Source organism: Dipodomys merriami, unplaced genomic scaffold (assembly GCF_024711535.1).
Source record: "Dipodomys merriami isolate MVZ:Mamm:240054 unplaced genomic scaffold, mDipMer1.0.p SCAF_11, whole genome shotgun sequence".
NCBI lineage: Eukaryota > Metazoa > Chordata > Mammalia > Rodentia > Heteromyidae > Dipodomys > Dipodomys merriami.
In genome coordinates this window covers 19,631,873-19,644,900 of record NW_027202382.1, presented here as the reverse complement: position 1 = coordinate 19,644,900, position 13,028 = coordinate 19,631,873, and the positions used below count along the sequence as shown (strand labels likewise).

The window sequence follows — 13,028 nt, the reverse complement described above, 5'->3', positions numbered from 1 at the left end:
GTGTCACCATTACTGTTTTCAAGAGCCCTTTGAGGCAGCATACTGAGCCTTATACATTTATGCCCTCAGTAGTTAGTAAATTCTTTTGACTTTGATATTTACCAACTTCATGCTCAATGAGATATATCTTTTTTTTGTTTGTTTGCCAGTCCTGGGACTTGACCCCTGAGCCTGGGTGCTGTCCCTTCTTTTGCTCAAGGCGAAAGCTCTACCACTAAGAGCCATAACACCACTAATAACTTTTTTGAGAGATAAGAGTCTCATGGCATTTCCTGCCTGGGCTAGCTTCGAACCATGATCCTCAGATCTCAGCTTTCTGAGTAGCTAAGATTATTGGTGTAAGCCACTGGCACCTGGTGATATTTTAAAGTTTTTCTCCAATACACAAGTATAAAATCTTGTACTAATACTTTAGTTTTGTAGTTATCTAGAATTGGTAGTAAACTTACTGGAGAAAGATCTGTCAGTGAGATATTGATATTATGAAATCATGGCTGGGACCCCTGTAACAAAAGACAGATTAAACAAGAGGCAAGCATCTATAGTTATTTAATACAATGCAAATTAGTTATGACACAGAAATGGTGGCTATGTTTTTATGCTTGAAGAAGAGTATGCAGTCATGCAGAAAAAGTTCATATGGATAAGTGGGAATATGATAGAATGGTAATAAGCAAGGCCTGTTCATTCTTGTTGATGTTACTGTTTTCAGAGATAAAGATATTCTTTTCCGAGCCGGGCGCTGGTGGCTCACGCCTGTAATCCTAGCTACTTAGGAGGCTGAGATCTGAGGGTCGTGGTTCAAAGCCAGCCCGGGCAGGAGAGACTGTGAGACTCTTATCTCCAATAAACCACCAGAAAACTGGAAGTGGCACTGTAGCTCAAGTGGTAGAGCGCTCGCCTTGAGCTGAAGAGCTGAGGGACAGCGCCCAGGCCCAGAGTTCAAGCCCCACGACCAACAAAAAAAAAAAAAAAAAAAAAAAAGATAATTCTTTTCCTCCAGGTATAGGGAGGGTATTTCTTTTGAAAGATCTTATGAAAAAGAATTGTTTTATAGCCTGTGTCGGAGGAGAAGAACAGGAGTTCAGAAAGATCTTTTTGGGGCTGGGAAGGTGGCTCAGTGGTAGAGCACTTGCATTGCATGCATAAGGCCCTAGGTTCGATTTCTCAGCACCACATAAGCAAAAAGAAAAAAGCTGGAAGTGGCGCTGTAGCTCAAGTGGTAGAGTGCTAGCCTTGAGCTGAATAGCTGAGGGACAACACCCAGGCCCAGAGTTCAGGCCCCACAACCGGACCCAAAGAAAAACAAAAACAAAACCAGAAAGATCTTTGTGCTTTTTCTGTTTTCTCAAATGCCAGCGTATGGTATTGTGATTTAATATGTTTGATACTCACCTAAAATAAGCAATGACTAGTGAAGGATCATCTTTCAGATAATGTTGAGACATTAAAAATAATAAAACTACTTATACAAATAAAATTTCTTGAAAATTGGCAATCGTAGATATATGCCACTACACCCAGGTTTTCCTATTAAGATGGATTTCACAATCTTTGGATTGACTTCTAACCATGATCTTCCACACCTCAACCTCCTGAGTAGCTATGATTATAAGCATTACCTACTATGCCCAACTCTATGGAAATACATATTTTTTCTTTTGGCAGTTTACAGGGGTTTGAACCCAGGGTGAGTGTTCTACCAATTGAGTCAAAACTCTAATCCTTTGCTTTTGTTATTTTTTCAAATAAAGATCTTGTGCTTTTGCTTGGGTTGGCCTAGACTTTGATCTTCATGTTTACCACCTGCTGTCTCACTGGGATGACACACAGCTTTATTGGTTGAGTGATGTCTTGTCCCTTAACTGACTTTGAACATTCATCTTCCCAGTCCTGTGTCCTGAGTGGTTGGGATTATAGGTGTGAGTTAATTGCATTTAGCCTAGAAAGATTTTAACAAAGATGTTAAAAATGATCTGGATTAATTTGCATATGAGCCTTAAGTAGCTCTGTATATTTAGGTTGAATTACTGGTGAATTGTAAAAGTATACATTGTTTCAGTACTATGATCAAAGACTGATGTTAGTTGCCACTCAATAACAAGAGTGATGTAGTTAGTGAAAGAGTGTCCATATACAAAAAATTTTGAGCAAATCACCTTGCAGGGAGCTAACACAATATAATATATTAAAGGTGGAGTCTGACAACAAGTAAAAATTTGCTAGTTTTTTTAAAAAAACTTTTCTGTATTTTGTAAGTGGCAGCCTAAATTTCCTTTGATAAACTTGAACTTTGGTTTTTTTTGACATTAAAATGAAAGCAAAATTTTCTCTCTCACTATTTAATATCCTCACTGAAATGAAAATGTAGAGAGGATTTTGGTTTAAAATTGACAAAAATCCTGCCTAGATTTTCCTTCATTTTTTTTTCTCTCTCTTAGGAATGTAGTGGGATAGAATCAGTAAACTTAGCTTTGGTTTTATATAGAGATTCTCAGAATGGGTGAGGAAATTCCTAGTTTTCCTAATTGTTGAAAACAATTTTTTGTATATGTTGGGAAATACAGGAGTTAATTATATGATCAGTTTCTAGGCTGGATAAGTTAATATTCCTATTTTGCTGATCTGTGAAAGGTTAGAATTGTTAACAAATATTAAAATCAGTTGGTGATTTTCTGAGTAACAAGTAAAACTATATTCATTAATTATTTTGGGCTGCTTTGCCTTTTCTGGAAACAATTGTTAATTTCATACTTTTTCAATTTTCAGGTAACTTGGGTTTTTACTCCAGTAACAACTGAAATAACAAGTCTTGATACAGAGAATATAGATGAAATTTTAAGTAAGTACCTTGATATTTTCATTTTTCTTAGAATCAATCTATAGTAAAGTAGGCTTCATTTTGACATGTTCATATATGCATGCAATGTACATTGATCAAACTCACCCCTGTCACTCTCCCTCAGTGTTTTCCCACTTCCCAGATAAATTTCAACAAGCTGCATTGTTCCATTTTCACATGTATACATAAAACATTTTAACCATATTCACCCTCATTCACCTCTTGTTTGCTATTTTTTTCTTTATGGACATTTTATAAACAGTTTATGAACTCAGTAAAATCTCAGTTATCTAGAATAGGTGAAGATCTGGTATTGTGAGTAATTCAATGCCTTTGTTTTTGATCATTGGTAAAATGTCTTAAAATATATGTCTTCTTTTTTGTGTTATAAGTAATACTAGTAGTTTTTTAGTTGTTTGCCTTGATATAGACATCATGCTAATATAGTATGCACATTATGTTTTTGCCAATGCCTATTTAGAATCTTATGATTCTTTTTTTTTTAATTTAATTTAATTTTATTTGTGAACATACTGTACAGAGGGGTTACAATTACATGGGCAGGATAATGCGTACATTTCTTACCAAACATTGCAGCCTCCTCCTTTGGTTTACCCTTCACATCCCTTCCCAGCCTCCCCCCTCCCCCCCATAGAATCTTATGATTCTGATGTAGTTCTATGCACCACTAAAGACTAATACCTTAGGATAGAATCTTGATTTTCTTAGTTTATTTTAAGTTGCTTATTCTGATTATCTTTTTTGGTGACATTGCTCCAGTTAAATATTTTATAATGAATAACGAATGCATTATTTACTGACAATGGGATTGTAAGATAAAACTAACTTGGGAGAAAAATCATTCTGAATTTTTAAAATAGCAAACAGAAGGTGGTTGATTAAAAAATGACAAATTAGGAAATTTTAGAGAATATGCAAAATACATAGATGATTTCTTATTTTAAACACTTATACCTAACAAAACCAAAAGATTCACTGAGCACCATGTATTTGTTGTTTATTTGTCTATTTCATCTTTTTTTTATTGTGAAAATACTGTACAGAGGGGTTACAATTACATGGGCAAGATAATGAGTATATTTCTTATTAAGCATTGTAGCTTCCTCCTTTGTTTCCCCTTCCCATCCCTTCCCATCCTCCCCCTACCCCCCCAATACCCTCCCCCCCCCGCATGTCTATTTCATCTTATGGGATCTTTTTAAAGCAGTATCTATAAGCAGTATTGAAAAGTAGTACCACATGGAAGGTTTTATTAATATCCACAATAGTAGGAAGAATCCCTAGTTACTGACAAACCCTCTAGTGCTTCTGGTCAAGAATCACAATTTTAAAATTATAGCTTTGTATTGAATATGCAAGTGGATAAACAATGCTTTGTAACAAAAAAGGAAAGAACTTTCTCCTTTCATCTTCTATATTCTGGAATATCTGTGTATTATTTTTTAGGTGTTTGAGGAGTTTAGGTTATTCTAAATTAGGTTAAGACAAAAGAAACTGCTTCACACTGAGACATGCAAATGATAATTATTTTTGCCACAGAGATGAACTATTTCAAGAATAGGAAGCAGAAAAAATGCATCTTGGCAACCCTGCTAGTCGTAGGTTACTCATTGCTACTAAATGGTCATCTGAGATAGAACTAGTTTAGCATACAGATCTCTTCTGTGGAATAGGATTTTATTTGTAGAAGTAGTCAGTTTTTCATGAATATAAAAACTCAAAAATGAATTGTTAAAATTCAAACCACTCTATGAGTAGGATACTCTTAATTAGCTTACTGCTTGATCTGAATTTGATACCCTTTTTCCTTATATTCACTTAAGGTGTAATGAAAGCATAAGGATGTGTATATGCCAACCATGATGGTCTGGATGGATTTCTGAGTGAGAAATAACTTCATTGTTATTGTGGATTTTAAAAGTAGCCCTTTGTAACTAAAAAAGTCAGTATGAAAATCATATATTTATTTCACAATTTCATAGTCAGAAATAACTGATTTTATTTTTAAATTTCAGACAATGCTGATGTTGCTTTAGTAAATTTTTATGCTGACTGGTAAGTAATCTTGTTATTTCTTTGTCTTTAAAAAAATTGTTTGTTGTTTGCTTTTGCTTTGATTGTAGGAAGAGGGTAGAATTTGGAGGTCAGAATTTAGGTGTGGCAAGTTTAGAAAGAAAACTAATATTGCTTGTCCACTTATGTAATCCAACAATTCTTCCAGGAAGCCTTTACTCCTTCATAGGAATTAGATCCTATCTTCTTTGTTTATATGGTACTCTATAGACTACTTTCTTCTTCCCACACTAAGTAGAATATCTCTTATCTGAAATACTTAGGACCAGAAGCATTTTAGATTTTGGATTCTTTTGTTTTCATAATTTTGGAATATGTGCAGAGAATTCTGAAGTCTCAAGTGTTCCAGAATTTGAAACTATTTCAACATTATTTCTGACTTAGATTTTTAAGTTAGTTTTGCTCAACTTGTACATTGTTTTGACTTTTTTTTTTTCTAATCTGCTTTTGCTCTAGCAAACACACTTTAAAGCAGATAATGTCCTAGTTCTTACAAATGAGGGAAACCATGCAGCCTTCTTTTCTTTGGGTCTGGCTTACTTCACTTAATATAATTTTTTCCAGGCATTTCCATTTCCTTACAAATGGGGCATGCCATTCTTTCTGATGGAAGCATAGAACTCTATTGTGTAAATCTACCACATCTTCTTGATCCATTTATCTACTGAGGGGCAACTGGGTCAGTTCTAGATCTTAGCTATGGCAAATAATGCTGTAATGAACATGGTTGTGGTGGTAGCTTTACTATGACTTTATTTGTGGTCAGGGTATCTCAGTAACCCAATTGCTTAGTGCATAGGACAATATATAATGAAGTGTATCAACATGAACTCCAAGATATGGAAACAAGAGGTTCTAATTTTGTCCTGTACATAGTATTTTTTTTTCCTTTGGTTTCTCTCAGTTTTCTGTACCTTGTGTCTTGTATATAAGATTATTCGATCAGGGCTGGGAAGGTGGCTCAGTGGTAGAGCTGTTGCCTTGCATGCCTGAGGCCCTGGGTTCGATTCCTCAGCACCACATAAGCAAAAAGAAAAAAGCCAGACTTGGTGCTGTAGCTCAAGTGGTAGAGTGCTAGCCTTGAGCTGAAGAGCTGAGGGACAGTGCCCATGCCCAGAGTTCAGGCCCCACGACTGGACCCCCCCCCCCCCCCAAAAAAAAAAAAGATTATTTGATCAGAGGAAGGGAAAGAAAATCACAGAAACAGTAGGACAAAGAATGAACATTGACACTCACTTGACATTATGTTGGATATGAAACTTAAAAAACTTGGTGCAGGGGACTAGAGAGGGGTAAGCGGGAGAAAATGAGGAGTAATCAGGAGAAAATGAGGGATGGGGTAACAATGTTTAAAAATGAATGTACTCGGGCTGGGAAGGTGGCTCAGTGGTAGAGTGCTTGCCTTGCATGCATGAGGCCCTGTGTTCAATTCCTCAGCACCACATAAGCAGAAAAAGCTGGAAGTGGCGCTGTGGCTCAAGTGGTAGAGTGTTGGCCTTGAGCTGAAGAGTTCAGGGACAGTGCCCAGGCCCAGAGTTCAGGCCACAGGACCGACAAAATAAATAAATAAATAAATAAATGTACTCATTACCTTACTTATGTAACTGTAATCCCCCACCTCATCACCTTTTCTTTGCCAGTTCTGGGGCTTGAACTCAGGGCTTGGGCACTGTTCCTGAGCTGCTTTTTGTTCAAGGCTAGCGCTCTACCACTTAAGCCACAGCGCCCCTTCTATCTTTTTCTGTTTATGTGGTACTGAGGAATCGAACCCAGGATTTCATTCATGCTAGGCAAGCACTCTACCACTAAGCCATATTCCCAACTCATGACCTTTTCAATAAATATTTTTTAAAAATTTCCCTAAAAAGGTTACAAAATCTAGAAAAAAAAGCAAAAAAAACAAGCAGATAATATCTTACTAGTATTCCTAGAATCTAGAACTAAGATAGGATATGTTGTAGATAAAAACATGTCCTCCACATATAAGAAATAGAAATTTAACTGGAGAAAATTTCAAAATGCTGGCATATTTCTCTGTTGAGACATGTATGCCTATGTCACTTTTTTTGTCCTATTTGACTCTTAAAGGTTTACTGGGTGCTATTGCAGTCCCGCAGTTTACTTAAGATTCCTATAGCAGTCTTCTAACTTACTTTCTGTGACTCTAGTTGTATATATTTTCATTCTGTTCCCTACATGTAGCCCAGAGTTCTTTCCTATGATACAGAATTAGTTTATTCCCCCTCCCCCAATCTTAAACCTCTTAAATGGTTTTATATTGTATTTGGTTGAAAGTGTAAGTTCCTTACTTTGATCTATGATTTGATCCCTTCCTATCCAGTGATTTGATTCTTTCCCATCTCTTCAGCTGCATTTTTTGTTCTCTCCACTTCCATATTTTTCTTGTTATGTAGAATTCTTTTAACTCCTGTGAAATTCTGTGCTCTTTTATCACTGGACTCATGATATTTTCCTGTGCTTGGATGGATCACTTCTTGTTCTTACCCATTTCTTTATTTAGTATAAGTGCTAATTGTCTTTTAAGTCTTGAATTAAATATGATTTGCTTTATGTCATCTTCCTAGATCAATCTACGTTGTTTGCTCTTCCCTCAAGTCAGAATAGAAACCCTTCTTAAACATGTGGTCCACACCTTGGTCATTCAGCTTATGACTTTTTTTTTGTTGGTCATGAGGCTTGAACTCTGGACCTGGTTGTTGTCCTTTATCTCTTCAGCTCAAGGCTAGCGCTCTACCACTTGAGCCACAGCTCCACTTCTAGTTTTCTGGTGATGAATTGGAAATAAGTGTCTCAAGGCCTTCCCTGCCCAGACTAGTTTTGAACCATGATCCTCAGATCTCAGTCTCTTGAGTAGTTAGGATTACAGGTGTGAGCCACCAGCACCCGGCTTTTATGACTTTTTTGTTTTGTTTATATGGTCTGTTTATATTAAGGTGATACACAGTGAATAGAAATTTAAATTTTGATCTTTAAATTTTGGTATTTTCCTGGACCAGTCATAGGAAGTTTTATATTATTATTTATTGCAGGCGAACTTCTAGTCAAGCCAGAAACACCAGTAGTCTGTTGTGGACTTTGTTTCTGAGTTATTATGCTTGGTAGAGTAGGCATAATAAATGAATTTTTGACTTAGAATATTTTAAATTTATAATAGATTGATATTTAACCCCACTGAAAATTGAGGAGCATCTGTATTTCCCATAACACCCCAGTCTATCCAATCATAATTGTATGCTATGATCTTATTGATGATTTCCTAGTCTATCCTTTGTGTTTCAAAAATAGTTTCCATAACTATATTTTCAGTATTCCCAAGTATTTCCATAATACATGGATGGTATTATACAATAAATATTAAACAAATGTGATATGATATGGTTACTAATGTGAATGCTATAAGTATTAAAGAATTTTAGTCAAAAGTGGAAGATCTGCAGAGAAAATTCAATTTATAAAATATGCAACAATGGCAGAATTTTCTGTGTTAAGTTAGGATCAATATTAGTCTCAAAGTTTAGTAGAAGATTTTACAGTTCAATCCACTTTATAAATAACTAAATTGAGAGGAGTAAAGTCCTTTGCCAAGGTTGTAGCAACAGATTATGCCAGAGGAAATACTAGAATGCAGTTTTCTAAGGGATTTTTTTTTTTTGTCAGTCCTAGAGCTTGAACTCTGTCCCTCAGCTCTTCAGCTCAAGGCTAGTGCTCTACCACTTGATCCACTGTGCCACTTCTGGTTTGATGAGTGGCTTATTGGAGATAAGAGTCTCATGGACTTTCCTGCCTGGGCTGGCTTTGAACCATGATTCTCAGATCTCAGCCTCCTGAGTAACTAGGATTACAGGCGTGAGCCACCAGTGCCCCGCTCCAAGGGATTTTATTTGTTATGAAAAAAAGAAAAAGAAAACATATTACTGACCTTTGCAAAAAGGTGGACAGTGCACATTTGGAAAATATACTATCTAAAAATATCTTGAGCTGTTAATGAATTAGTACTTTTTTATTCAACTGAGAAAACTTGGTTAGTAATTGGCTGTAAGACAAAGATATATTCTCTATAGTCTGAAAAACTAGGCTTAGTTCTTTCTGGAAGTTCTCTTATAGAGCTATCTAAAATATGCTATGTTTTAGCGAGTACTAACTATATGAGGCCCTTAATGATGCTGTATGTGACAAATTCTACATATGTGTTTTTACTGCTCAGTATTGCCCTGCAGGTAGGTACTGTAATTTCCATTTTAGATGGAGGAAATTGAGGCTAGAAAGGTCATACAGCTAATAATGGTGAGCTAGGATTTAAATTCAGGTACATTTCCAAATCCAGAGTTTGTTTTTTTCTCCTACTAAGTCATCTTAGTTAGTGTCCCCCAAAGTTATCTTTGCAAAGGTTTACCTATTTGGTTGATTTGTCAAGGATTGACTTAAGTACTGGATTGGAGACTGGGTTCAGCCGACCCTAAGGTTCTTTCAATGGATCTTTGGCCTTTTTTTTTTTTTTTTTTGGTATGATTGTTTGAACTAGCCTGCACTTGCTGGCAAGCATCAATCACCTGAGTTACAGCTCTCGCCCTTTTGCTTTAGTTTTTCCTTTTGTTTGTTTATTTTTTTCCCTCAGATACTCTTTTGGTTTTGCCTCTTGCCAGCCTCTGATCATGATCCTCCTACCTCTGCCTCCCAGTTAGCTGGGATTACAAATGTGAATCATCATGCCTAGCTTGCTTATTTTCATAGACTCTCAGAACATTTTTGACCAGGCTGACCACCAACCTAGTCCTTCTAACTCTACCTCCCAAATAGCTGGGATATAGGCAGTGTGCCCAGTGGTATCACTTTTATAATGTATTGCATTTACATGTGTGTGGGCACTTGTATAGGAAGACACAAGTTGAACTCTTATTTCATATCCTGAACCTGTGCCTGACATTCTGGGCATCAAACTGTTCAATCCAGAGAGAAGGGGCCCTTGATATGAATATTTACCCTTAAACCAGAAGCCTGGCTAATTTTTCACTAAGCTACAGCCAAAATTTTCAAGAAATTGTAAGTTCCTACTCCATGGCCTTCCCTTCTTCCCCTATCCTGGCTTCAGCAGGTTGTAAGTAGCATAAACCTGGGGTCCTCACCTAGTGCTTCTTCTGGTCTATCCACTTTTTCATTTAATAGACACCTATTAAATGCTTCTTAGAATACATAGTCAAATAAGTCATGGTCCATGATGTCCACAGACCCTATCCACCTATCCCAGATGGGAGAGATTTAAGAATGCTAAAAGAGGAAAGAACTACTTGAAAGCAAGAGGTGGAAGATACAGATTGTGTCTCCTTGATATATTCTAGGACATCTCCTTAGGAAGTCAGATGAGTAGGCCAGAAGAGTTTCATACAAGAAATAGGAAGGAGGTATAATATTTGTACCCTTTCAGAGGCTTTACAATATTTTTATTGGGTTATAGCTAATATGTATGAACTAATCATATGTGGGTTAAAGCATTCATAGGCTTTCAAGTAAATTTCTTCCTGCACAAGGAATCTGCAAGCAACAATAGCAATCAGTTTGTTAACATGCCCGCAATACCTTTTCTTTCTGAGAATGGTCATTCTAACCCAACTGGTCACATGAATGTGCTCATTATTTTCTCAGGTCCTTTTCATAACCCATAGCATATTTGTGGAATAGTTTTCCTGATTAAGGGATCGTGAGAATTAAGAGTAACAAGTGCCAGGGTATTCTGTGATTTAAGTCCCATTTTTAGTGTATGTGCTGCCTGCTGAAGTGAGCATTGTACTCTTTTAAAAAGAGAGAGAAACCTGGAAAGGAAGTCTTGTTTAGGAATTTAAATTATTTGCTTCTAAACTTAGTGAAAGCCCATTTTAACAAGAACATTTGGGAGGATAACGATTATATAATAAATATTATTTTGGTATAAGATTTTATACAAAATACTGAATGAGTTGGTCTGACATTTCTGATAAACTTACAAGATTGTATAGTAATCTAAAATTATGTTCATTATCTAGAATAAGTTAACTTGTTGCATAAATGTTCAAACCTCAGTTGTTTTCTAGGAAGGTATGTTTCATAGCCGCTGCAAGAGATCCCTTGCGTGCTTCCTAATACTGACAAATATCCTAAGTAAAAGAAGCAAAATTCCTTCAATTATGCAATTATTTGAATCAGATTATGGTCTTTTAATTCAAAATTGTCTTCTTTTCCACTAAATGATATGATGAAATGTCATTGAAATTGTCAATGAAATTGCTTGTTGTTTATATATTAAATATTAATAGGTGAAAACTGTTCACTTGTAATTGGTGTGCTTGTTTGGATAGGTGTCGTTTCAGCCAGATGTTGCACCCAATATTTGAGGAAGCTTCTGATGTCATTAAAGAAGAATATCCAGATAAAAATCAAGTAGTGTTTGCTCGAGTTGATTGTGATCAGCACTGTAAGTAACTCCCTAAAAAGTCTGAAAAAAATTGTCTCATGCCGTTTTGCCTTTCTTTTTTTTTTTTCTCAATGCTCTGTTTTAAGTCGAGTATAAACCCCACAAGTCCAGAATATAGGTTAAATTGTTAATATTTAACATGAATATATAGTGCAAATTCCCAGTTTGCCTTTGGGAAAGGTTTATTTTTTTGTTACAGTTTTCATTAAAACAGTAGGTCTTGCATACAGATAGTAAGTTTTATTAGCAGTATTTCCTACCAATGCAGATGCCAAAATCAGCAAATAAAAATGAAACAGTTTTAGAAGGAAATATGAATTTTTGTAACTGGTAGAATCATGTAAAATCTAACTTCAAGTAAGATTGGTAGACTTTTGTGTTTCTGTTTTTTATGGAGTCTACTAAGATTGGCTTAGACTATCAATGAGGTGTAATTTTGTTATAATCATTGAGTGTAATTATTGAGAGTAGTTAATATGTCATTTGTTGGATTTTGCTTTTCTCAGTGGAGTATTCTTTGTCAAATACTCATAGTTTCCTGTATAACCGATATATTTCTCTACCTTGAGCCAATAAGTTAGCAATGGTGTTTCTTTCTGAGTAACCCACTTATACTTGTACTTTATTCATAATTTAGTATATTTGGTAGTTCTGATTTGGGGCGGTGTCTCAGTTATTTAGGTTAAGAACCCCTTTTTCTTTTACTTTTAAATACCAACTAAATAATTGACTTATCTCTGTATCTCAAGCTTATCAGGTTTTAGAATATAGAGATTGCTTGTTAAAAGCTATTGCATTGAGTTTTTGGTAAGTTGGCTTGAATAAAGAGCTCTCTTCCACTCATCCTTTACACTAAAACTACTGATTAGAATTATCACATATGTGCAAGACATTCTAACTTCTTTGACTGATGAGGAAATGGAAATAAAGTGGCTTAACCAGCCTTACTGAGCTTAGTGGTTTAGTCAGTGTTAAGCAGCTCAGTATTAGTCATACTAGAATTAGAATCCTGATCTCCTGACCAGATGTGTTCACAGACCAATTTGTGTTTTTTTCTCTTCAGTTCAACAGACATTTTGAGGATTTATTGGTATAGGCTATGCCAGGCAGAAAAGAATTTTCTAACAGCAAATCATTTCAAAGTCTTATAAGCTATGTGCCATATTTCTGTCTGCTAAGATTCATAACTAGATACGAGGAAGGGAGCAATAAAAAATTGTTAGCACAAGCAGAGACTATATTATGACACTACTTTTTGGATTTTTCCTCCTCCAGTGACAAGAGAACATGATGTGTTTGATGTGGACACTCTTTTCAAATTGTTCTATTATTTATTAGATATCATAGTACAAACTAGAAGATGTACTTGTACTATACTTACACATATCCAAAATTAGGCTCTCAAGTTTGTAGTCATTGGGAGGGAAATGGTCATCATATTATTTTCTTTCTATGACAGAATAGTTATCAGTTCAGGTAAGCCTTTCAATCTGTGAAATGTTATTAATGAAAGCAACTTCTCATTTCTCTTCCCCACAACCTCTAGAAACCATTCTACTTTCTGTTTTCATTAATTTGAATATTCTAGATACCCTACGTAAGTAGAATCATCCAGTTTTGATCTAT

General features: G+C 35.6%; 1 protein-coding gene across 1 annotated transcript in view; it reads left to right on the top strand.

Annotated features, from left to right (window-relative positions):
* Positions 1-13,028, top strand: part of Erp44 (endoplasmic reticulum protein 44) — a 69,399-nt gene that overhangs the window by 15,171 nt on the left and 41,200 nt on the right. The window contains exons 2-4 of the mRNA XM_070010725.1: positions 2,770-2,842; positions 4,879-4,918; positions 11,287-11,402. Coding sequence (XP_069866826.1) covers positions 2,770-2,842; positions 4,879-4,918; positions 11,287-11,402 — 229 coding nt within the window. The remainder of the gene's footprint in view (positions 1-2,769; positions 2,843-4,878; positions 4,919-11,286; positions 11,403-13,028) is intronic.